Raw genomic sequence first — 26,505 nt, forward strand, 5'->3', positions numbered from 1 at the left:
CTCCTTCTCTAGGCCCAGGGACTCATTTTTCACAATGGGTTTGGCTGAGCCCGAGTACAGGGCCAGCCGCTGCCTCACGGGTACTCCCGCCCTCCCAACCGCCAGCTCTGGCGGCCACGAGAGCCACAGGCGACTCCCGCGTGACCCGCGCGCCCCCTACGGGCCCCAGCCCGGCCCCGCCGCACGCCGGCAGCACTAGGGGATGGGAGGGGCGGGGCGACCCGCAACCTTGGCCCCACCCCTTCCTTTCGGAGGGGGAAGGCGGGGCCTAGGCTAGGCCGCCCCGCCGCGCAGGCGCAGTGACGGTAGCGCCCAGGCCACTCCTCTCCAGCCGTCGCTCGCGCCGCCGAGATGCCGAAGCTGAGCAGAGAGGCCAAGCAGCGGCTGCAGCAGCTTTTCAAGGGCGGCCAGTTCGCCATCCGCTGGGGCTTTATCCCCGTCGTGCTCTACCTAGGTCAGTCCCACCGCCGAGTCGTGGGCGGGGCTTAGCCCCGGGGAGGCCTGGATCCCCCAGCCAGTCCCTGGGGCAGCCCGAGGGCGCGCGCGGGCCTGGGAACGCCCCGCAGGCGGGGGAGGGGCGGGTGCTTACCGGCCGGTGGAGAGAGCGTGGGGTCTCCTGCGGCCGGCGGGGAGCGCTGCGCATGCGCTGCGCCCGGCCCGCCCCCACCCTCCCCCCAGCCGTTGTAGCGGGGGTTCTAGAACTCGTGCGGGGAGCTGTTCCAACGGCCGTTGGAGCCTGCGCGAGGCGGGGTCTCCTCGCTCCGGGGACGCATGGAGCAGGGCGGCCCCGGCCTCCTGAGGCGGCGGAGCGCGCACGTGCCCTGTCCCGACAGCCCCGTGGCCCTCGGCTTCTCTCGGGCATAGTACAAGGTGTTCTCTTCGCTAAAATCCCCGCTCTGGCACTTTAAGGCCTTGGATTGGGGAACCAGCGGGTTGTTGAGAGAGAGAGCGCTCCAGGGCGGGGGTTCCCAGCCTTTTTACTTTGAGAACCGGCAGTGACCAGCATACTGCAGGCAGGCAGCCAGCCAGCCCTTTTTTATACTTGGTCACTTCTGGTCCAGCAGCCAGTTCTCCTGCAGACTGGCAGCCACCCCTCCACGGCTGGGGATTGGGAACCCCTGCTCCAGAGGCAGGAGTTTCTCTTGCACAAATGTTGATGTATTCAGCAGGTATCACTTCCGTACCTGATTATCTTGTGGCAAGTCTGGCTCCCTGTTCCAATGATCAGACAGTCCGGGGTCTCGCTGGGACATTCAGGGCTGCTGTCTGGTAGTCCAACACCCCTTTGTTCCCCAACTTTTTAAATGATTTTTGTTACTTACGCATTCTTTATTTTTACCCTGTTTGCTCTGTTACTGGTTCTTTATAGGTGATTGGCATAATTGAGTCCTCGCTATTGGGTATGTTTTTTTTTAAAACCCTGTATGTTTAAAGGGTTGTTGGTTGTAACTATACTGGCCTAAGGCAGGACCTCTGGGTGCCTGTTGGCCGGGGACTCCATTTCCCAGCTGCCCTTACCCATGTGGCTTGTGTTGGTCTCCATGGAGACCTCAGCTGTGCCAGCAGCACGCACAGCAGCAGTGCATGCAGCTGCTCCGGAGCTGCTGGGAACATGGGACAGAGGCAGCTTGCTCCAGAGCTGGAGTTTGTAGCCTGCACGCTCCAGGCAGGACCAGGCATGCAGGGGATCATGGCTCTGCCCCGGCTCTAGACAGGCTGTCACTGCTGCAAGGAGCTGGGGCAGAGCCACGATCCTCTGCATGCGTGCCCCTGCCCCAAGCATGCAGGCTACAGGTTGCGGCTCTGCCCTTGCTCTGGAACAAGCCGCCCCCATCCCATGTTCCCAGCAATTCCGGAGCAGCCCTCTGGCACGGCTGAGGCTGGCGTCTCCATGGAGACTGGCACAAGCCATGCGGGCAGGGGCAACTAGAAAATGGAGTCCCTGGCCGACTGGATTAGGCCCATGGGTTGAACGTTTTCCATCCCTGGTCTAAGGACATAGGCAGACAAGGCTCTTTGAGTAGATATGGTATCTATTATTAGACCAACTAGTTGGAAAAATTCTTTGCAAGCTTTCAGGCACAAACATCCAACATACCCAGACTGGCATACTTTTTCTGTTCTACTTCTCTTTCTGAATGTCTCACTGCCCTGGATAAAGTTTCTACTATGACCAAACTTGCAGCTGCTTTGCTTAGCTTTAATTAGTAATTAGTAGCTTTTTAGCAAGCTCAGTTGCTATGTAGTGGTTCTCAGGAGTGGACACTAGCAGTTTTTATGGTTACAACTCCAGTAACAACATCTGAGTGTAGAGCAGTGATTCTCTGCCAGGTTTCCGCAGCACCGCCCTGGGCAGCATTTCAAGGGAGCTGTGGGGTGCCACATCACTGTTAGGTTTGCAGACACCCACACACAAGTCATAAGCTAAACCCAAAAGTTTTGAATGAGAATCCATAGTGTCACAAACATTCGGCCCTGCTATGTGGTTTCTGAGTACTTTGCAACAGAAGACTTGCTCAGTTGTTTTACTGTAGTCAAAAAATGAGCCATTGCTTTTGAAGCAGTGTCATGAGTCTATAACGTTTGAGAGCCACTAATGTAGAGCAGCATGGACATACTAGTTTGTGATGGAGCAGGCAGTTGAATCCAGAGTCAAGGCCTGGGGTTGAGCATTGGACTGGATTGCACATTAAGCATGTAAAATACTTGTGAATGAGTATAAGCCGCATGCTCTGTTATTAGAGTAGTTTAATTTTCTGTTATGAAGCATCAAAGTAAACTGTTAATTTTTCATTTAAATTATTAATCTAAAACTACTTGTACAACTGTTTTCTACAAACAGAAGGTGCAAGTGGAAGGGAAGATGGAGTGCAAAAGTAGCAAATATCACTTTTGTGGTTCTGACCCTGGAGCCACTACTGCTATTCTACTATGAGAGCTGCTTTAATAGTCTGAAGGGGCTAAATTTTCTGTGCAGTTTAGGGGCATCTTGGTTATATCTCTTCTGGCAGTGCCACCTTTGCTGGCATTGATACTGGGGATAGTATAGAAACCTTTATGGGGTGATCCTTTGAGAGTCCTATATAGTGCTGTGATGCTCAGACTGCACCAACAAAGGAGTGGAAAGTGGCTATGACCAAAGGGCTTGGCCCTAATATAGTTTGTTACTTGGTAAACCAGACAAACTAGAATTGGACTGGTCTGCTTGTGTCAAATAGAAGGTAAACCATACTTGGACGTAAAATTAGTTGGGAATTTTTTTGATGGATTGGTTTAGTTGAATTTTAGGGAGGAAAGGTCAAATTTTGATGACAGTTTCATTGGGACGTTTTCTCGGGCACAGGACAGAATGTCATGAGAGCGAAATATTCATTTAGGAAGGGGAAGACCCAGGGTCAAGTGTTGGCTCCAAGTCATGTAGAACTGGATGGGGATGTCTTAGTTTCTCCTGTTGGCGATATTCCATTTTGTTTAAATATTTTAAATATTCTTTAGCCTACAGAAGGAGAGAGGTTGGTATGTAGTTTAGCAGTTTATAAGTAGTTTCTCAGTCTCCTACTCCAGGGGTGCTCAGTCTGCAGCCTGCTGGCTGTGGCATCTGGCCTGCAGAGCTCCACATATGCCGGAAATTTTGGCATCGGGAGTGGTGGCAATTAATATGGCCACCCTCCCTCACTGCCAAATTCTTAAACTCCAAGCTGCTTCCCCACCATGCGGCTGGATCAGGGTAGGGCAGTCAGGTTCGGCCATTTCCGCTTCCTCCCCTCCACTGTGCCTTACTCCCTCTCCACATACCCCCTTGCTGCCTGTGGGGCCAGGTTGAGGCTGGGCTGTCCCATGCCCTCTTCCATGTGGCTGAATGGGATTTTTCCATGCCCACCCATGTGCCAGATCAAGACCACCAGCTGGATCTGGCCTGGCCAGGCACTGCCATCTGGCCCACTGGACAAAAGGGTGTGCACTAGTGTCCTACTCTAAAGAAGTTACAAAATATATTAGTTGTCAGTTGGAGAACAGAATTATAAAATTTCAGTTTGAAAAGTCAGAGTTTTAAAACTGCAGGTTATTAGAAGTGGTCAGAATGGAAATCTTAATAGCTGTCCTGCCTGCTATAATATAAGTATCTTTTTTATTGCTAAAAGTATTGCATCTTTCTTTAAGACTATTACATTTTCTGTAGAAAGTTTCATTAAATGTTCAGTGTTTAAATATTGAGCACATCCTCGGCATTGGAGGATTATTTCAAAAGAAATCTTACGAGGTTCAGTAAGGAGAACTGCAAAGTCCTGCACTTAGGGCAGAACAATCCTTGGTTAAATAGGGAAATCCAGGGGAGCCTAAGGGCAAAAAAGAAGACATACAGGTGGTGGAAGCAGGGGAAAGCTACCAAGGAGGAGTATACCTATTTGACCTGCACATGCAGGGAGGCAGTTAGAAAGGCCAAAGCAACTATAGAGCTGAGGCCTTTCTAACAGGCCAACACAAATTAAAGACAATAAAAAGTCTTTTTTTTAGGTATGTAGGAAGTAAAAGGAAGGCACAGGGCAGCATAGGACACCTACTGAACAAAGAAGAGCAATTAGTGACAGAGAGGGGGGGACAAGCTGTTCCATGAGTTTTTTGCCTCTGTGTTCCTGAACAGGGCTCAAGATAAGTCTCCTAGTGGGTTCTTAGATGGGCATCTGCGGGACACCAGCCTGCCAACTGTTGACGCTGACTTGGTGCAGAGTCACTTGGATGGACTGGGTGTGTTCAAGTCAGCAGGCCCGGATGAGCTGCATCTGAGAGTACTGAAGGAATTAGCTGGTGTCATAGTAGAACCACTGGCACGGCTGTTTGAGCACTTGTGGTGCTCGGTTTGGGTCCCAGAGGACTGGAAAAGGGCCAATGTGGTCCCTATTTTCAAGAAGGGGAGGAAGGAGGATCTGAGTAATTATAGGCCAGTCAGTCTCGCCTCCATCCTTGGAAAGGTCTTTGAAAAGATTATGAAGGATCATATTTGTGGGAGTCCATCAGGAAAAATAATGCAGCAGGGAAACCAGCATGGATTTGTAGCCGGTAAATCATGCCTGACCAATCTGGTTTCGTTTTATGACAGGGTCACAAAATGCTTAGATGCAGGAGTAGAGGTGGATGTTGTTTTCTTGGACTTTAGCAAGGCCTTCAATACGGTATCTCATCCTATTCTCATAAATAAATTAAGAGGCTGTGACAGATGTTTACACGTGCTGGTGGGTGGAAAATTGACTTAGTGGTTGCACCCAGAGAGTGGTGGTAGACGGGTTGGTATTGACCTGGAAGGATGTGGGTAGTGGGGTCCCGCAGGGTTCAGTCCTTGGACCTGTACTCTTCAATATCTTCATCAGTGACTTGGATGTGGGTGTGAAGTGTACTCTGTCCAAGTTTGCAGATGATACTAAATTGTGGGGCGAAGTGAACACACCGGAGGGTAGGGAACGATTGTAGGCAGACCTGGGCATGTTAGAAAAGTGGGCAGTACACAATAGGATGCAGTACAACAAGGACAAGTGCAGAGTGCTGCACCTAGGGTGCAAAAATATCCTGCACATCTACTGACTGGGAAGTGACCCTCTCATCAGCACAGAAGTGGAAAGGGATCTCGGAGTCATAGTGGACTCCAAGATGAACATGAGTTGTTAGCGTGATGAAATCATCAGCAAAGCTAACCGTACTTTATCATGCATCAGCAGATGCTTGACAAATAGATCCAAGGAGGTGATACTTGTCCTCTATGCGGCATTGGTCAGACTGCTGTTGGAGTACCGTGTCCAGTTATAGGCGATGTACTTCAAGAAGGATGTTGATAGACTTGAGAGGGTCCAGAGGAAGGCCACTCATATGGTTAGGGGCTTGCAGGACAAGCCCTATGAGGAGAGACTGAGGGACCTGGACCTCTTCAGCCTCTGCAAGAGAAGGCTGAGAGGTGATTTTTGTGGCTGCCTACAAATTCGTTAGGGGAACGCACCATGGGATCAGAGATGCTCTTCACTAGGGTGCCTCTTGGGGTAACAAGGAATAATGGTCACTAACTGACAGAGAGTAGATTTAGGCTAGATATCATGTAAAACTTCTTCGTGGTAAGGATGGCCAAAATTTGAAATCCACTTTCAAGGGAGGCGGTGCTCTCCCCTACCTTGAGGGTCTTTAAGAGAAGGCTAGATAGGCATCTGGCTGGGGTCATCTCACCTCAGCACTCTTTCCTGCCTAGGCAAGGGGTTGGACTCGATCTGTTGAAGTCCCTTCTGACCCTAGCATCTATGAACCTATGAATCCAATGCACTAGCACAGGTTGGAGACTGACTGTCTAAGCAGCTGCTTTCCAGAAAAGGACCTGGGGGTTACAGTGGGTAATAAGCTTTTAAGTGGACAATAATGAGCCAGCAGTGTGCCCTTGTTGCCAAGAAGGCTAATGGCATACTGGGCTGCAATAGTAGAAGCGTTGCCAGCAGTTCGGGGGAAATAACTGTTCCCTACTACAGGCAGGATGTAGACCAGGGCAGACAATTATTTCAGGCGGAGGGCTGCATAGTGAGTTTTGGCAAGTCATCGAGGGCCGCATGACAGGCAGCTAGGGGCAGATTAATATTTATTTTCTAAATTTTTTAGGGGCCCCATGGGCCAGATAGAATGGGCTGGCAGGCTGCATCTGGCCTGTGGGCCGCATTTTGCCCACCTCTAACATAGACAAATTGGAGAGAGTCCAGCGGAGGGTAATCAAAATGTTTAGGGAGCTGGAGCATGTGATTTATGAGTAGGGTGACCATAATAATTTGAGGGAAATCTGGGATGGGTGGGGGGGTGCCAGAGCACATGTGGACACACCCTGCTTGCCCTCCTTCCCCCACAGCTTCTAGGAGTGTGTGCATGTGCACGCATGTGCTGCGCACCCCCATCCCTCTCAGCTCTTCCTCATCCTACCCCCCAAACTCTACTGCACAGGTGTCTTTGCTCACAGCCTGATCAGGAAGCAGCCCATTGGCTGGGCTTCCTGGAGAAAATGGAAGCAGAAGTCCTGGATTGATGCAAACCTGCTCGCATGTGCCCAGATCCTGATTCTGTCCAGGATTCTTGCTTCAAATTTCTCCAACAACCAGGAATCTGGGGCTGTGCCAGCCAATCTGGGACATACGGTCACCTTACATAGGAGGATAGGTTGAGGGAAGTGGACTGATTTAGTCTGGAGAAGAGAAGATTGAGGGGAGATTTTAATATCAGCCTTCAACTACCTGAAGTGGGGTTCCAAAGAGGATGGAGGTAGACTGTTTGTCACAGTGCCAGGTTACAGAACAAGAAGCAATGGTTTCAAGTTGCAGCATGTGAAATTAGGTTAGATTTTGGGGAAAACTCTTTCACTAGGAGATAGTAAAGCACTGGAACAGGTTAGCCAGAGAGGTGGTGGAATCCCCATCCTCGGAGGTTTTTAAGACCTGGCTAGGCAAAGCTTTGGGTGGGATTAGATTGGGGCAGGCAATTATTTCAGGCGAAGGGCCGCTTACCCAGTTTTGGCAAGCTGTGGAGGGCCGCATGGGTAGCTCCACCCCTTGATAGATGTCCTACCCCTTGACCGGTGCCCCATCCCCTGGTCACCATCTTGGGACTAATGTCCCAATGTCTTGGGACCAATGTCCCAGGGCCAGCACTGGTGGGGCCTGAAGTGGAGCACAGGGTGGCAGGGGTCTGTGGAGCCGGGCTGGGCTGCACTAGCAGGGAGAGGGGGGAGCTGGCCTAGCTCCATAGAGCCCCTGCCAGCTGGGACCCTGCGCTCCTGCCACCCTGCTCTGGGCCCCATTGGCACTGACCCCAGGGCACCGGTGTGGGCCCCGTGCTCCTGCTGGCTTCTTGCCCACTCACTCCCAGAGCTCCCCAGCCCTGTGGTACAGCTCCGACCCCCTGCTTGCTGGCAGGGAAGAAGCTGGTGCTGAGCGCAGGGAAAAGCGGTCCCTTGTGCACCCTGTGGCTGGCGCTCCCTGCTGCAGGTGCTCGCAGCCCATGCAGGGCTGCCTGGAACAGGCACAGGCAGCTGCATGTGGGCTACAAGAAGCTTCAGTGCAGGGCGCCGGCCACCCGGCAGGCGATAGGCCGCTTTTTCCTGCGCTCAGCACCAGCTTGTAACCTGGCCCCGCTGCCAGCCTGGCAGTGGGGCAGGGTTACAAGCTGGTGCTGAGTGGGGGGGCAGGGGGCGAAGCAGCCCCTCCCTGCCCCATGCATGGCGCCCTGCTCTGCAGCCACTTGCAGCCTGCCTGGGACTCCCTGTGCCTGCTCCGGACAACCCTGCGTGGGCTGCGAGTGCCTGCAGCAGGGAGCGCCGACCATGGGGCAGGCAAGGGGCCATTTTTCCCTGCACAGGGAAGGAGCCCAGGGAAAAGCTGAGCGCGGGGAAAAGCGGCCCCTCCCCCACCCCATGGCCGATGCTCCCTGCTGCAGCCCCTTGCAGCCTGCACAGGGCTGTTGGGAGCAGGCACAGGCAGCCCCACGTGGGCTGCGAGCAGCTGCAGCACGGGGCACCAACCATGGGGTGGGGAGGGGGCCTCTTCCCTCCACCCCGTGCTCCTTCCCTGCCTGGTGCCCGGGGTCCCCCTGCCCTTCTCCTCCCCACTTATCTGCAGTTCCAGCATGGGGAGCCATGTGCTCCCAGGCCAGAAGCCCAGCAGGGGCTTCCAGTGGGGCCGGGTGGGCCCCCCTGTTGTTGGAGCCCGCTGGACTTCCCCTGGGTCCTGCTGCCCTTGGTTCCTGTCATTTTTTATAGGAATCAAGGGCAGAGAAATATTAATTTTCTACATTTTTTAGAGGCCCAGTGGGCCGGATAGAATGGCCTCACGGCCGTATTTTGCCCACCCCTGGATTAGATAGTTGGGGATAGTCCTGCTTTGAGCAGGGGGTTGACTTAGATGACCATTTCAGGTCCCTTCCAGCCCTCATTTCCTATGATGCTATGAATAGTAGTTCAAAATGAGAAGTTGAAGGGCAGAATTTTGGTTTCCTCTTGCGTCTAGTGGGATTTTAACATGTGAATCAGTGTTTTAAAACAACTTTCTTTCTGCTTTTGACCCAATTGAATGCAAACCAAATGGCCTAAAATCAAATGTAGGAATACTGGTTCATGTCTTCCCTTGAATAACTAGCCATAATGCAAAATAGAAAATATGGCAACTGAAAATAGGTTAGATTCTTTTTTTAGTTTTGTTTTGAGATCTTTTGGTTTGGTTGTTCAAGCCCCTGGAAGAAAATGGAAATCTTTCCAATCGGCTTTAAGGTTTTGGGGATCAAGTAGATCCTCGTTGCTTTATCTAGTAGAAAGGGTGATGTGAATTAATGACTTCCTAAAATTGAACAGACTCTTCATATCAATTAATACCAGACTCCTCATGCATACCAGTTACATTTTGGGGAGTACCACAGCCTGTGATAGAGGTTATATGGGGTTATATTTCCCTCTTCATAACCTAATCCTCTCTTCATAACCTAATCCTGAGTGATTTTTTTTAATTTTTTTTATTTCCTTCTCTTTCAAAAAAAACCCCCCTCCGAATCTTGTTCCATGACACAGCCCCAGTGAAACAGAATTTGAAAGGGAGCTCCAAGGGATTTTCCCAGTCCTTTTTTGTTAGACTGAAGTAACCATCTCCTGTTTCTTCCTTACCCACATCATGACTAACATGTGGCCTGTATACCAATTAAAACATGCTAAGAAAGACTTGTTCTAAATGTAGTGGTGCTTTCTGAACAAGACAGAGTGTATGTAGTTTTAGCCTGAGTTGTAAAGGTTGTCCTCTCTCAAGTAGCTAACCACTTCTGAATTTCTGTGCAAATGGATTATTTGGTCTACTAAAATAATACCAAAAAGATGTATTGTATCAATGAGAATAATGTCAGATTTCTGTTCTGACATTGTCAAAGGACTTTTGTCAACAAACACCGCTTATATACAGAAGTTTTTGTGTTGGATGATTAGATCAAAAGAAAATAAATCCATTCTTGCTTTGGTTTTGATTAGCTGTTGATATGCATATGTAAATCTATTTGTAATTTTTCAGGTTTCAAGAGAGGTGCAGATCCTGGAATGCCTGAACCAACTATTTTGAGGTATATGTACATTGTAACTACACATGCAAGAACAGTGAACTAAAACAAAAATTTAGACTTCTTTTAAGCAGAGGTTGGCAACATATGGCTCACAAGACCGGTTCAGCTGGGAGAGCCACCAAATCAGGCTTGCAGAGCCCACAGGCTTTATCTATGTCTGCTTCAGGGCTAAGCTGCAAGGAGCTGTGCTAGGCAACTTCAAGCTGTGCCTTTGTCACTACTGCTTCTTCTCCCAGCTTCCCTCCCCAGCTGAGGCCTGGGTGCAGCTGCTAGCTGGTGGGGAGCTGTGCTGGGACTGGCAACTGTAAGCTGCACCCACCCTGCTGTCACTTCTCCCTCACCCCCCACAAGGGCCCTACTGCAGCATTGCTAGAAATGTTCTAATGGCCAAGGAGAAACTCATACTGGCTGTCAATCTGAAATGGAGATCTTGCAGAATACTGTTCAGCTGTCCTGGTAAATGAGAAGAAAGATTTGTGCAGCAAAAGAGGTGGGGGAGTATCTCTCACTCCACTAACTGAAAGTTGTTTTTTCTTTCTTTTTTGTTTAAGAGGGGGGGGAAACATCACTATCCACCTCTTAAATCTTGTGTGGATGTAGAAGTTTACTATACTATTAGAACTCTATTGGCTCTTCTCTTTCTTAGTATAACTCCTTTGTGTGCGCTGTTCCTGCACCTCTGAATTTCTCTACTGCCTTCTTGTCTAGATTAAAATAATGTTCTGGGATGGGGATTGTCATGCACAGTAGACAGAATCTCTCCTCCAAAGAGTTAGGCTGACTTTAGAACCAACTTGTCCTGCACTCGGTTACAGTCTAAGTTGCATATAGTGCACTTGTTTCACAATGGGAAAATTACCCAACCTGTGGGGGTTGGGTGGCTGATCTCCAACTCATTACAACTGGTGTCACTGTTGAAACTCCACCCTGAAACTGACCAGGATCTTCTAAATCATGTAGTTTAACCAAAATAGTTCAGTTTCTGTTAGCAGAAATGAGTGCCTTTTGTTATGGCTTTCTTGTGGCAATAAAACCCATCACTTTTATCAACTCTGCAGGTCATAAAGTGATCAGTGTGCCCCTTTAACAACTGGTGCCTCAAGATGCATCTGTGTACCCTCCCAGAATAACAGCAGTACTGGACTCTGGCAGAAGCAGTACAGATATATACATACTCTGTCTCTTCCTTGTGACAGCTGATGTCTAGATCCTAGGTCCTGTCAATTTCAAGGGTAGTAGTAAAGTTAAGGAATTCTGACTAACAATCTGAGGTATTCATCTTAATCCCAACAGGCTCAGGGCATCTTAATGAAGGTGAATTGCTGAGCAGAGGCTGAGGGCACACTCTGAGTACTTGTATTAGGATATTAGAAAAATAATGCTAGAAGGAATTTTGTACTGTTGTATAGTTCATTCCTTTACTCAGGGCAAGATCATCCCTATTTAAACCACCTGAAACAAAATAGTTATCCAATCTATACTTACAACTTCCTGTAAGGGAGATAGGTAATCTTTTTCCAATGCTTAATCATCCTCATGTTTAGAAAATTCTTCATGATATTAAATATAAAGCTCCCTAATTGCAATTTAAATGTTACTTGTCCCCTGTGGACATAGGGAACAGTCAATTTCTATATTGTTTAGAATAAGCCTTAATGTATTTAAAAACTTAAAATCCTTCCTTCATCTTTTCTTTAGATTAAATAGCTCCAATTTTTCCAGTCTTTCCCTGTATCTCATAATTCTATGCCTATAATACATTTTGTTGCTTTTTGGAGTGTGAAAAGCTGAAAACAGGCTGGTTAAGGTATCACCCTTAGGAGTACACATTTAATTCATAGACAGTGCTTTGCAAACCTTTTAGGCCAGGGAAGCCCAGCCCCCAGGCTAAATCCAAGCTGCAGAGCCATGGCATCTGGGCTGCAGGGCTCCCCATGGTTTGAGAAATTTGGCAGTGAATGAACAGTGGCAGATAATACGGCTGCACCTCCCCTGCTGTCAAATTCGCAAGCCCCACCTGGCCAGATTGAGGCCAGGCCATGCCTCTTCCCCTCTCCCGTGCCCTTCCCTCAGTGAGGACAGATTGGGGCTGAGCCATGTCCTTTTCCCCCTGCACAGCAGGATTGAGAAAAAAGATGCAGATAGGAAACGCTGAGCGTGTCTATGCATTCATTAACATGCCTTAGATACTGTGCATTTAGTTTAGTACTTGCTTAATAAAGTACTAACTGGATGTGCAGTAATGCCAGCGCATGATTACTTGTGATGCTTACTGCGTGTTAGCCTAATAACACTGCATAATAGGCTGTTAGCATGGTTTTTGACAACCACGCTACTGTGCAGTGTTACTTAGCTAATACGCAGTAAGTATCTCATGTAGATTCACCTACTGAGTTGGAATATGGCAGGTTCCCACAGGTTTGTAGAGTAGCCTTCAGATCTTGTGAGGTAAATTGGAAAGCACTTGTATTATGTTGGTAAGGCCCTCTATGTTAGAACGTCTATTCTAGTGCTATCAAAACAAATATTTCATCCTTGGGTTTTCCATTGACTAAGATAGGAAAATCTGAATAGAATTCAGTTTAGAGTTTAGCACTGAAAATTCAGAAAGTGGAAGTTAAGGTTAATTCTTCATGTATGTGTGATAATAGGATCATTGTATGATCACAATTATCTAACTTTTTTAGTAGGCTTATTTGTTGCTCTTCTGAACAGGCTCAGGCCAGCTTACAGAAAGAGGGAATGAAATAGTATGGCGCACTGTTTTTATAAAATAAATAATTAGATGTTATTGAGTATCACTGATTATTAATTTGATTCAGTATGAACTTGACATTTTGAAATTAAGTGCATTCTTTATTAAAATTTTCCTCTGCTCAGGGTGGATGAAAATCAATAATTTAAAAAAAAGGATTATTTTATTTAAATTAATGTTTTTATTTAATTGCATTTTTTGTTAAGATGCTTTTAAAAAAAATAAACTCATATAAAGATAGTTTTAATTAAAGACGCTTTAATTCTCTGCAAGTTTGTGTACACAAGTCAAGCTCTTGCCTTTCTCTAAAAGTGAAAAGTTTCAGGAAGTTAACTGAGTAAAGGATATCAAACAGTGATTAATGTTAATTAATGAGACTTCCTCACCAATGATTTAAATAGATTTGATTTAAATCAAATCCACCCTCCCTCTGCTGCATTTATATATGCTTATTTCTTATTGCATGGTGCTAATAACCTTTCATTGGTAGTATTTTTATAGCTATCTCTACTTTTTGATTTTATTGAAGTGTGTTTGTAAATATTCAGATTTTCATAGAATCATAGAAAAGTAGGGTTGGAAGGGACCTCAGGAGGTCATTTAGTCCAACCCCCTGCTCAAAGCAGAGCTATCCCCAACTAGCTCTTTCCAGCCAGGGCTGTGTTGACCCGGGCCTTAAAAGCCCCGAAGGATGGAGATACCCCGCCTCTGTGGGTAACCTGTTTCAGTGCTCCACCACCCTCCTAGTTAAAGATTTTTTTCACATCCAACCTAAACCTCCCTTGCTGCAACTTGAGACCATTGCTTCTTGTTCTGTCATCTGTCACCACTGAGAAAAGTTTAGTTCAGCGGTGGGCAAAATGGCGGATCCATCCGGCAGCTGAATTCTATTTCCCAGCAGCCCCTGCCTGGGTTGCTGCAGCTCGCTTCCATGGAGACCCTACTAGCAGCGGCACCCTGATAGCGTGGAGTCAGGATTTCCATGGAAACTGGCCTGAGCAGCACTGGCAGGGAGAGCAGCAGGGTGGGGAGCTGTACCTGGGCTGGGGCTGGGATTTTGCAATGGTCACAGCATGGTTCAGAGCTGAGCAGAGCTGTGATCTACTGCCTGCACGCCCCTGCCCGAGACATGCGAGCAGTGGATCACAGCTCTGGCCAACTCTGGACCACACTGTCACTATCCCAGGTTGCCAGTCTTGGAGCAACTCTCCACCCAACTGCACTCCCTGCGAGGGATGCTGGGGCCTGTCTCCACGGAAATCCTGGCCCTGTGCTGTCACCGTCCTGCTGCTCTTGGAGTCTCCGTGGAAACTGTCCGTAGCACCATGGCCAGGGGCTGCTGGGAAATGGAGTCTGTAATGGGTTCAACCCTGGTTTTAGCTTTATATTCTTTGGAACCATGCTTCAGGTAATTAAAGACTGCTATCAAATCCCCCCTCACTCTTCTTTTCTGTAGATTAAATAAGTCCAGTTTACTCAGCTGGTTTTTTTTTGTTTTTTTTTTAGTTTTTTGGGGTTTGTTTTTTTTTTTTGTTTTGTTTTTTGTTTTTTTTTTAGTTTTCCATGTAAGAGACTTGAAAGTGAAACTGCATTTACTTCTCCTTTTCATGATGGAAACTTCAGTTATTCCTTGATGGGAAATATTGCATCATCTATCAATTTTGTTGCTAAAGACAATGACGGCTTAAACTTTTATATGTAAAATACGTTAACTCTGTTAGCCTCCCTCTATTTAAACAGTAGGGGAATTCCATTTTCAGGAATCTGTGATGTAGAAAAACTTTTGTTGAAATCTGAGCCACCTTTTCAACCTTGGAATTCCCACTGTCTACAAGTTTTAATATGTACCCCAAAGCAGGATTCCAAAACTTTGGATGCTGAGTGACGAACTGCCTGCAGCTAGCCAATAGGAAATTGAACTGCATCCATTCTCCTGATACTAGACAACTCTTTCGACTCAAAGTCCAAAGCACCAAGTTGTCTAAGGGTAGTTGTCTAATTGAGCACAGTGTGATAATTATGATGTACACATTTCGCATATTAACCTCGTGGTTAAATCACTTGCCCAGGAAAAGCACAGGCCCTCCTCAGCTTGAGAAGATGCAAAGCCACATCTCCCAAGAGAATACTGTTACTACCATACTATGGAATAACATTCACCCCTCCTTGAGGCTGGGTTACTGTGCAGCCAAGAATTCAAGAATTATTTAGCCAGAGAAAAAACAAATAAGGGAGCATGCCTATAGCCTAATGATGAGGAAATTCCTCTAGAAGAGTGAGAGAAAGGAGAGTCTTAGGTTCTGGTCCTTTCTCCCAAATTTATTTTTATGTTGATTGTCTCATGTAAAATACTTGAAGTCCTAGGAATAGGGACCAGACTGCAGAACTTCTGCTCCTGCAGGCTCTTACTGATGTACTTTTGCTTAATTAAGTGTACCTTGGGTAGGCTTAGTGCATATGTAATGGATCAGACCTTTTGGGTCACTAGACAGTGTTTTGACACTGCCTCATGTCTGTTCTGGATTGCAGCTGAGCTTAGCTTGGAGCTGGATGCAGTAACTACTCAGGTTGCTTTTGTACCTGTATGGGAATCAGAATCTTTGCCATCAAAATATGGGCACCAGATGATTTTAGGTGCCCCAGCGCATTTTGTGGCCACTAGAGCAAAGGCATTCTTCATTATTTTTGTGACTTGGACACCTAGATTCTGCCAGACCTAGTTAAGTGTATATTTTACCGGGTTGGATCCGACACGAATGGTCTACATGTTTTTTACCTAACTAGCCCTTTGAAGTAATTTTCTCAACCTAATATGCATAGCTACATAGCAGGAGTGAAATAATACAGGTTTCCCTCACCAACTGCTGTGATTAGGTTCCTGAAAGTTCCTATGGTTGGCAAAATCGTGGTTGGCAAGACAAAAGGCTAATGGGAAAAATGGCAGGTGGAGGGCTGATGCATGGCTATGGAAAATCATGGTTACTCAAAACTGTATACTGTGGTGGTCAAAATGGTATCTTAAGTATGGATACTCAAAATTGTGGTTGACAAAACCGTGGCTGACGAGGGAAACCTATATGCTTCTCACAGCACAGTATGTTTTCTGATATGAATCCACTGAAAAGAAAGTAAAGCAAAATTGCTCTACCCCTGGGCCAACTCCTCCTGAGCTGTACCTGGCAATTCCCTTGAGGAGGTATGCTGGTTCTCCCCTCCCTGTCCATTGCCAAGCTGATTATCCTACAATCTGTGGCTGTGCAAATGTTCCTGAGAACTGCTAGCACACTGTTCCTATCCTGTGTACACCAAACCACATGCACCTTGCAGATTGTATCTTTGCCTCATGTTTCTACATGCCACAGTTCTCTAGGCAGGGAAGGCATATCTCTGGAGCTCCATCCATGGAGTTGGGTGAGCCCTTGAACACCACTGCCTCCTGCTTTAAGCTGCCTTGAGTCTGGGGTGTGTAAGCAGTGGAAAACTCCAGGTTCCTGTGGGAAAGGCTGGCCCTGTCTGAGCTGAATTGAAAACCAAAGTGAATGGAGTACTGTACGGTGAAAAAATACCAGGGTGAACAATACTTTTGCTGTATTGTTTCATCCCTGCTGTCCATTATACCAACTCATGACAATAAAGATCTGACTTTTTTTCCTTTTCTTCTAGTCTTCTTTGGGGATGAAAGATTTGGCTGTACAGTACTGTAATCATTTGATGGGCAGAAAAAATGGTTGAAGATGTGAACATTCCTCAGGATAAGGAGAACATTTGCCAATTGCACCAACTAGCTTGTACAGCATCCTGAGGACATAGATGTACATAAAACAAAATGTATTTCTACTGATGTAATTTATTTGCTTTGCACTGTAGTTAAATAAATACACTTTGATTCAGTGTGTGTCCACTCTGATCCTTTAAGATTCACTTAATATGGAGACATTTTGAATTTTTTAGTTAATATTTTAAAATTATATATCAATGTTTTTGGTGGAAAACTTTCAATTTCTTTTAATCTGGAATGTTACTTCCATAATGTCCTTGTACAGGATAAAATATGCACCAATTATTGACTAAATAGACTTGAGGATTCTCTGACTAATTCTGTATTCTCAGGCATATCATGACTCAGCCTTTATATTTCAGTCTTGCTTATTATGATATGCTTATTATGATTCCTGTCATTCAGTGTATAGATTAGTTCATCAGGTATTCTGAAGTGTAATGTTTTAAAATGCTTTAATCTTTAAATGTAAGAATCAGAATTTTCTTCAGACTTGAAAAGTAGTAGTATCAGTGAGCTTCAAGCTATGTATCTGTAGCTGTTTAGCCTGTATGAGACACAAGGTAATGGTGCTGTTTATGGCTGTAGGTACATCTGGGAGAGTGAGAAAATGAATATAGAGCAGAATAAAAAGACTTAAGTATACCGGATATTTGTGCTAGAATATCATTAATAGAGTGAACAACAGTGAAATTCTCATTATCGTCAGTGAGATTTGGAACCAAATGGGAGCAGTTCACCATTTTGCAAGACTCCTTATTTCAGACTCTCTTTTTATATAGAACAATATTGCAATTTTTTTCCCTCAAATTGTAAGAACTATCACCTTATAGTCCTTAAATTTACATTCTGCTGATTCTGAAGGATCCTAGGAGTATACCAGCAGGCAAGATTTTTGTGCCATAGCTTTAATAAACTGCATAAAATCTATTAATTTATTAATATTAGTGAAAGTTACTTTTGTGCATGGAGGGAAACTGTAATGAATAAGATGTACATTTAAGTTTTTCTGCAACTACAGGTCCAGGTAAAATATAATTTAAAGCAAAAACATTTAACAAAGCATTGCTTTTGGAAGTAGGTTAAGAGGTCTTTGCCTCTGTTAAGTAGCAATGGCTGATAAAGCTTGTCTCTTCCAAAATGTGATAGGCTGGTCTGTATTTGTGCAGTTATAAAATAACAATGTATATTCTCAAGTAACAATATAATACAACCTATTTAAATGGATAACTTGCTTTCTCTTTTTGACAGGCACAGAGTTTGTTTAAATTATTACAGTATATATTGTCTCTTTTTGTTAGTATTTTGCAGCTCTAATTGTGATACAGTAATATTAGTAAATCAGCTGTATTTGTTGTGGAATGAGACATTTTTCCTTTTCTGTCTGCTATCAAAAACACTCACTCTACCCATTGGATATAAGAAAATGGGTCAATGTGCAGTAATGAAGTAAATCATAACAATGAAAATTTATAAATAGAAAATGGGGGGAGGCAAAAAGTGAAAAATAGTGGGGAAAAATAAATAAACAATTAAGAAAGTAGGTAAAGGTAGAATAAGGGAATACTGAAGGAACAAAAAATGGGCAAAACCCAAGTAAATATAGTATGTCTAAAAAAACCCAACCATAATGGCTGTTAAATGAATTGGTGCTTAAAAGGGGGGCAGGGGAGGAAGGCAAAGGTTGGCAAAATAAATTGATAGCCAGAGGCAATTAATGTTAATAAATTGCTGGTTGGAAGGGAGGGGGGAAAACCTCAAGGGGTTAGCATAATTCTTCCATGACTCCTAAATTTTTTTTGTTTCTTCCACCTTTTCTCAATGTCAGTTTGAATTCATTGTGACCACACATGTCTAAAGATATTTGAAGAAGTGTAAGACTTGGGTCTTTGTCCCTCCTTAGCACAGTCTGTGCCATCCTGTTTCTGCAGTTCCTGGCACTTCTGATTGGCTTCTTTTAATACTACTGTAGTGCAGATAAATATTTTGATCCTGTTTTAACCATTATGCAGAAATAGCAGGCACTTTTCTTTTCCATTGCTTTCAGCAGAATACCAACAGTGTGCAGCAAGAGGAAGATCAGTACCAAAGTAGTTTGGGTTTTAAAGGTAAATCATTGCTTCCCTTGGTTGCACAATGTCCAAAATAGAAGAAATTTAGTCAGTTTTCAAATAGGCAAACCAAGACAGTGGGGCATTCCACATTCCAGGTGGTGCCTTATGTTGGACCTAATTTTTATACTTAAAAGTAGCAACATTTTGCAATATGCAGAAGAATGGGCAGTCTAGCATGTTTTAAGAAAAAAAAATGCCACAAATATATGGCCCAATCCTGTATCCTTCCTGCAGAGAATTTCCATTGAAACTTTTTAAAGTTTTAAAACGACTATTTGTTTAATATGCAGGGGTTTAGGTTGTAGCTGTGTTGGTCTAAGGATATAGGCAGACAAGGTTCCTTGGGTGAATTTGATATCTTTTATTAGACCAACCCAAATGGTTGGAGAATAGTTATTAAGCAAGCTTTCGGGTTCAAAAACCCTTCATCAGGCTAAGGAAGCTTCAGCAGTTGGTGTGTGCTCTTCCTGGATGGAATGAAAAGTAAACAAGCCAGGGGCTGGGCTGGGCTGGGGAGTCAGTTGCCAGGCAGATTGTAATGTATCAAAAATCCAATGTCTACTTGTTTAATATGTCATTCAAAATGTCTTATTAGGTGAAATGGAAATAGTCTTTTTAAAGGTAATCTGTGCTAATTTAGTAATGCTACTGTGAATGGATACACATCAGATTACTGCATCTTTATTTTTAAAGAAACAACCAGAGTCCATTATCGTGCATTCTTGGTTTTTAAATCTCTCATTGAATATTAAACCAGGAAAGGTTCAGTATGCTTCACTTGCAGATCATATTAGACCACGTTTAATTGAAGTTTAGTACTTAAAGCATTCTTGCATCTTCAGATTTATAAAGTGCAGGGTTATGTGTGTGTCTGGTTCTATAACAAATTAATAACTTCTGTGCATGAGATTAAGTGAGTAAGGGGTATCCTTAAACGGTAGTATTTCATAGCTTATATCCTGTTACTTTGCTTATAACAATTACTTGTTTTCTAAGTAAATTTCAGTTTTAATAAAAGATTATTAGTGATGTCCTGTATTTTACAGTTGTTTTGAAGATGGTTGTTGGTTTTAAGAAGATCCTTCATAGCTGTTCTAAGACTTGATCAGAAGAGCTGCTATATAATCTTTTGACCAAATGGATGTTCATTAGAAAATACAGGTTCACCTAATGCTCTTGTGGAAATGTACTAGCTCTGGACTAAAATTTTGCTTGGAAAGGTTTCTTAGGTCTAGAATGGTCAGAACCAGAGAGAAAGTTCCCCACCTTAGAACTGCAAATAGCCTTGGCAGTCATGGTTGTGGCTTGATTTAGGCCAGGGACTCAGCATCTTGCTTTCTCACATTTTAAATGAGTGCCTTTACCACCCAACCTCTTGGCTATTGCTTTTCCACCTTGGAATGGGATTTTTTTTTCTTTTACTTCCTAATGTTTTTGCTAGATGGGAAAATTTCCCTGCTGTTCAACATTTTGGCTAACATGATGGCCAGAAATATTGTTAATTTTTTTTCATTATTTTAAAAAACCCTTGTGGGATTGAAGATAAGAGAGATTGCTGTACTGGGTTTGTCACTTCAGTTGTTAAAGTATACATAATCTTATCCTTAAGAAGCTTGTCATCAATAAAAATGACATTAGCTTTGAAGTCTATATCCATAGTCAAAAAATTACAAACTGCAAAATCAAATTGTGTTTAATTCAGTGTTTCATTATGTGAAAATTTTCAGCAGGTACGTGTCTGCCTTTAGCACGCATAAAAATATATCGGTGTGTGTGTTTTGGTAGAAATAATGTGCAAGGCTATATTTTGCAAGAAAAGACTAGTTGGCAATGTCTGTATATGACCAACTGATTCGTAAGGTATGTGTTTCTAATGCATAAAACTGAGGATGTAACACATTCTGTGCAAAAGGAAAATACCTGAAATGTCAAAGTCATCCTCCAAGTATTTTTGGAAACACTACTTTAGAATTGGAACCCATTCCATAATGGTAGTCGCAGTGCAATCTAGAAGTAAAATCTCATTACGTTTTTTCTCACAACATGATTTAAGACCACATCCTAAGAAAATCTCATGACTATTTTAATTTTTGCAAGTGATTTGTTAACTAATTTTTAAGAGTTCTTGACCTCATTTAGGCATTTCTCGGGTGAGGTGCAAGTTTCACGTACAGTACTTCTAGCCTTCTCTTACATTACTGTGGTATTTTTCTGTTTGGGAGACGAAGGTTGGAGGATGTCAGGGTTGGAGGAACAAAGGCAAATTGCTTCCTATACCTTTTTTTGGCCATGAAATGATCTATTTAACTTTTTAGTTAACAGTGCTGTGAGTTGGTGGGTGGTTACACCAGCTCCAGATAAAATAAAGCTCAAATGCTAGTTACCCAAAGAACCTGGTCTTCCAGTTGAGTTTTAATGAATTTTCTTGGGGTCAGCTTTATAATAAAAGCAGACTTCAAAGCATTACTACTGATAACTGCCGGCAGATGCCTTTCCATCAAGATTAGAAATTACATGCACTCTTTCTTTATATAGCTTTTTTTGGAAGCACTTCCCTTTTTGCTTTATACTCCCATTCATTCTATTTGGGAATTCCTTCTAGGTTGAAACTTAAGGAGTATCTTTTGTCTTTTCTTGGCTATTTGTAATCTGTGATTTAATCAGTCTGACATGCTTCTTGATTGAGGGTTCTGTAGCACTGGATAATATATATTTTTGCCTTCCCTACCACATGTGTATTAGTACTGTGCTCTAGTATGGAAAAGTCAATAATTTTCTTATTTTGCTTTTTTGACCTGAGTTACATTTTATGGGGCTCTTCCTGCCCTCTGCAGTATTACCACATGTGAGGGTATTAAGTGTTTGTTCAGAGCAGATCCAGAGATACCTGTATAAGTATGCAAAGGGTACAGAGCTGTTATTATTTAAATATTTGTAGTAGTGGTTTTTTATTTGCAGTTGCTGCTTTGAAGACAATTTAATTTTATTTTAATTCGTTCCCATGGAATTTTGTCACTGGTTTCAGTGGGAGAAGAGTTAAATTATTTATGTTGATTTTAGCTATATACTGAACAATCAGGTCAAATTCAGTGTGATAAGGTGAATTGTCTACCTGGCTTTTAGGTATTTTTCTTAACATTTCTTAACACTATTTTTGTTGGTTTTGAATCCATTAGCCCCTTTTTATTCTACATGGATGTTCATTTTCATTTGTAAACTCCATTTGTAAATTACATTTTGAGTAGGGACCTGGTCATCCCCCCCCACTGAGACCCCTGTAGGCCCCGTGGGAGGTGCACTCAGGCCTAGGGTCAGTGAGGACTTAGTTAGGGAACTTCTGGAGGGACTGGATGTATTTAAATCAGCAGGTCCTGACAATCTCCATCCCAGAGTGCTGAGGGAACTAGCAGAGGTTATTGTGGGACCTCTGACATGACTTTACGAGCACTCATGGTGCTCTGGCGATGTGCTGGAGGACTGGAAAAGGGCCAATGTGGTTCCCATTTTCAAAAAAGGGAGGAAGGAGGACCCAGGAAACTATAGGCCCATTAGTCTTACCTCGGTCCTGGGTAAGCTTTTTGAGAGAATTATCCTGGTGCATGTCCGCGAGGGGCCAGCAGGGGAGACTTTGCTTAGGGGCAACCAACATGGGTTCATTAGAGGCAGGTCCTGTCAGGCCAACCTGGTGGCCTTCTATGACCAGGTCAGCAAATCCCTGGATGCAGGTGTCATGGTGGATATAGTCTTTCTGGACTTCAGGAAGGCCTTCAACATGGTCTCTCACCCCATTCTTATTAAAAAACTAGGAGACTGGTGTCGATGCCTACACAGTCAGATGGGTCACTAACTGGCTGGAGGGCTGCACCCAGAGGGTGGTGGTGGACGGGTCTTATTCGACCTGGAGGGATGTGGGCAGTGGGGTTCCGCAGGGCTCAGTCCTTGGCCCTGCACTGTTTAACATCATCAGCAACTTGGACAAAGGGGTAAAAAGCACCCTGTTCAAATTTGCAGATGACACTAAGATGTGGGGAGAAGTGGGCACTCTAGAAGGGAGGAATAGGCTGCAATCGGATCTGAACAGGCTACAGGGGTGGGCGGAAGAGAACAGGATGGGTTTCAACACTGACAAGTGCAGGGTACTGCACCTGGGGAGGAAGAACCAGCAGCATACCTACAGGCTGGGGAACTCCCTTCTCGTCAGTGCAGAGGCAGAGAAGGATCTTGGAGTCGTTATTGAGGCCAATATGAACATGGGCCGACAGCGTGGGGATGCAATCAGGAAGGCCAACCATACCTTGTCATGCATCCACAGATGTATCTCAAGCAGGTCCAAGGAGATGATCCTCCCCCTCTGTGCAACACTGGTCAGGCCGCAGTTGGAGTACTGCATCCAGTTCTGGGCGCCACACTTCAGGAGGGATGTGGCCAGCATGGAGAGGGTCCAGAGGAGGGCCACCTGCTTGATCAGGGGTCAGCAGGGCAGGCCCTACAAGGAGAGGCTAAGGGACCTGAACCTGTTCAGCCTCCACAAGAGAAGGCTGAGGGGGGATCTAGTGGCCGTTTACAAACTAGTCAGGGGGGACCAGCAGGCAGTGGGGGAGTCCCTGTTCCCCTGAGCACTCCCAGGAGTGACAAGAAATAATGGTCACAAGCTAGCGGAGGGTAGATTCAGACTAGACATCAGGAGGCTCTACTTCACAGTCAGGGCGGCTAGGATCTGGAACCAACTTCCAAGAGAAGTGGTGCTGGCTGCTACCCTGGGGGTCTTTAAAAGGAGGCTGGATGAACACCTGGCCGGGGTCATTTGACCCCAGTACTCTTTCCTGCCGTGGCAGGGGGTCGGACTTGGTCTGCTCAGGTCCCTTCCGACCCTACCAACTATGAAACTATAGCATTCTACTAAGGTAGATTAGCGATCTTCAACCTTTGTTGATGTAGGAGGAGCAAAACTGAACAAGTAATAAGCTTCAGGAAACATCATCCTGTGCTTTTTTTCCCCTGTCAATCCTTAATTTTAATTTTGAAATTTCCCATTGTCACAGATCATTCCTCCACTGTTGATCACAATTTAAGAATCTCTCAATGTGTTGTGTGCAAACCTTGAGTTACGGACCATTGATTTAAATGTTTGACATAGTGTTGTTTCTTTTAATCCAATTATTTAACTTTGTTCCAAGTTTTAACAGGTTCCTAATATGTTCATACATGCCAGCCTCCAAGCATTCAAGACTCATGAGTTGTACCTCAAAGTAATCATGAGAGAGAGGGGTCATCTAGTCCAGTGGTTCTCAACCTTTTTCACACTGGGACCCATTAGCGTAACTATCAGCTTGCCATGACCCACACCTTCCTGGTCCCTGACTCAGTGTCTCTCTCCCTCTCTCTCTGGCCTTTCCCTCTAGCTGCTGCATCTGGTCCCCTCCTTCCCGCTTACGCTGCTTTACGCTGCCCTCCCCTGTGCCCTCCTCACCTCCCTACTCAGACCTCCCTGTGACTCTCTTTACAATCTTGTGACCCACTGGTTGAGAAACACTGATCTAGTCCAATCCCCTGCTCAAGGCACAATCACTCTCATCTAAACCATCCTGTGCAAGTGTTCCTGTAGCCACTTAAAGCCAACCTAAACTTTTCTTACTGCAATTTAAAATTGTTACTTCTTGTCCCATCCCTTGCAGTCACAGAATTATTTATTGCCATTTTTTTTTAAAAGCACCCTTCAGGAACTTGAAGACATCCAATTCTCTAGTATCTTCTTCACCAGACTAAATAATCCTAGTTCTTCCAACAGTTCCTTGTAAAACATGTTTCCTAGACTAATAATACATTTTGCTGTTCTGTGGGTGTATCTATACATGCAATTAATATGACACACTAAACTCCAGAGCCGTCTGAAATGGAGAAAACTTCTGGGCGCCGTGTCTACACATGCTTCCAGAACAGCAGCAAGTTGAGCTGAGGTAAAGCATATGTATTTCAGCACAGTAAATTACTCTGCCATAATTATTCTGTCCCTGACAGTACCATCTTGTGGTAGAGTTAATTTACTGTGACGTAATACCGGCACAGGCATAGACAGTGTGACTTTATTGCGGAGCTAATCAGTCTACTCGGCAGTGAAGCACACATGTAGCAAATAGTCTTGGTAGTCAGGGTTGTGGGATGATTTAGGCCAGGGACTTGTTATCTTGCTTTCTTACATGATGGGTGAGTGCCTTTACTCACAAACCTATTGGCTATCAATTTCCCACTATGGAATGGGATTTTTTTCTTTTACTTCCTAATGTTTTTGCTCGATGGGTTGGTCTCATTTATAATTTGTCCACATCTTTCTTGAAGTTCAGAAGTGAAAATTTCTCACAATACTCCAGTTGAGGCCTTACCAGTACTGAATAGAGTGGAAGAATCATTTCCCTTGACAGGCAAGCAACACTTGTATTTATATATGTAAGGAGGTTTTATATGTTAATACATTTCTAGCTCTTTTTGTCTATTATTTAATTTTTTGAGCCTATACATCTTGCATTTTATTCCTACACTCATGAGAACTAAAAATATAAATAATAAATAAATAAAGCTCTTATAATAAAATTAACAATTGCTATTACTGGATCAACAGGCACTGATTTCAGTGGCAAGTTACATTCCACTTTGTCATTTTATTTTTTATAAGTAAAATATAATATCCATAGATACCAATTATAAATGTTTGCAGCCAATTAATAATTTGTTAGGTAAATGCTGCTGTTTCAGATAGCCTCAACTCCTATACTGAGGTAGAATTAAGTAACAGGTTAGGGCTTTCTCTGGCACCTGAAAACTTTTTTTTTTTTTTTTTTTGGGGGGGTGCAGGGAGCGGGAAGATGGATCTCTATGCAGTCTAACTTCAGAATGTCTGGCAAAGTTATCTGAATTCTCTGAATCATAAGATATTTTTATTTTGGTTGCTGCTTACCTTCCAAAATTTTCTTGTTATTTCTTTAGTTCAAATGCAAGTAAGTAGGGCTGGAAGGTTATTTCAGAGATTATTTAGTTCTAACCCCTGCCTAAAGCAGGATCATCCCTATCCAAACCATCCTATACAAATTGCTAGTCTAACCTATTGCAAAACTACAGTCAACCTTGACACAAACACAGAACACAACACCTTAATCTGCCACAATTCAATCAGGGGGACTGTGCAGACAACATCCTGCTGCTGAAAAGGTTGCTGAAATATGCTCAAGAGATCCAAGGAAGAGAGCCATGCTCCCTGATACGGAGGAAGGCAAAAACCCCCATGGTCCATATTAATCTGATAATGGTGTAAAATTCCTTCCAGACCCCAAATATGGCGATTGCTCTGACCTTGAGTGAAAGGGCAAGATCTTTAACTAGGAACCAGCAGGTTAAGTTCCAGCAGGAGCACTGGCACAGCCAGTCAAAATCCTGAACCTTAGCTGCAGCCAACACCCAGTGCTTCTGAGGCTTTAAAAAACCTCGACACGTAGCAGTAGAAGGGGAAAACTTCCCTCCAGGTCCCATGTGGCAACCAGAAAAGCCCTGAAGCATGGGAATTACTCTTAGAATATAGGCATTGCTATTCATAGATCATCACTGATCACTGCTTGTTCAACCTCTTGAAGACCTCCAATGATGGAGAGTCCACAACTTCCCTAGGCAGTCTATTCACTGTCTATTCAAACAGCAAAAAAAATAGTTTTTCCTGATACCTAATTCAAACCTATTTTGCTGCAACTTCAAGTAATTTGTTTGTA

At 44.4% G+C, this 26,505-nt stretch overlaps 1 protein-coding gene and 1 long non-coding RNA gene across 2 annotated transcripts in view; one reads left to right on the forward strand and one right to left on the reverse strand.

Annotated features, from left to right (window-relative positions):
* The window catches only part of LOC109285825 (uncharacterized), a 43,696-nt gene extending 43,055 nt beyond the window's left edge, over nucleotides 1-641 (reverse strand). Inside the window, exon 1 of the long non-coding RNA XR_002093690.2 lies at nucleotides 590-641. This is a non-coding gene — a long non-coding RNA (uncharacterized LOC109285825). The remainder of the gene's footprint in view (nucleotides 1-589) is intronic.
* Nucleotides 627-16,749, forward strand: TOMM7 (translocase of outer mitochondrial membrane 7). Its single transcript, XM_059728932.1, has 3 exons — nucleotides 627-870; nucleotides 10,056-10,104; nucleotides 16,523-16,749. The coding sequence occupies exons 1-3, from the start codon at nucleotides 642-644 to the stop codon at nucleotides 16,536-16,538; spliced, it is 294 nt and encodes a 97-aa protein (XP_059584915.1). The 5' UTR covers nucleotides 627-641; the 3' UTR covers nucleotides 16,539-16,749.
* The last annotated feature ends 9,756 nt before the right edge of the window (nucleotides 16,750-26,505 follow it).

This window comes from Alligator mississippiensis, chromosome 5 (genome assembly GCF_030867095.1).
Source record: "Alligator mississippiensis isolate rAllMis1 chromosome 5, rAllMis1, whole genome shotgun sequence".
NCBI classification, from domain to species: Eukaryota; Metazoa; Chordata; order Crocodylia; family Alligatoridae; genus Alligator; species Alligator mississippiensis.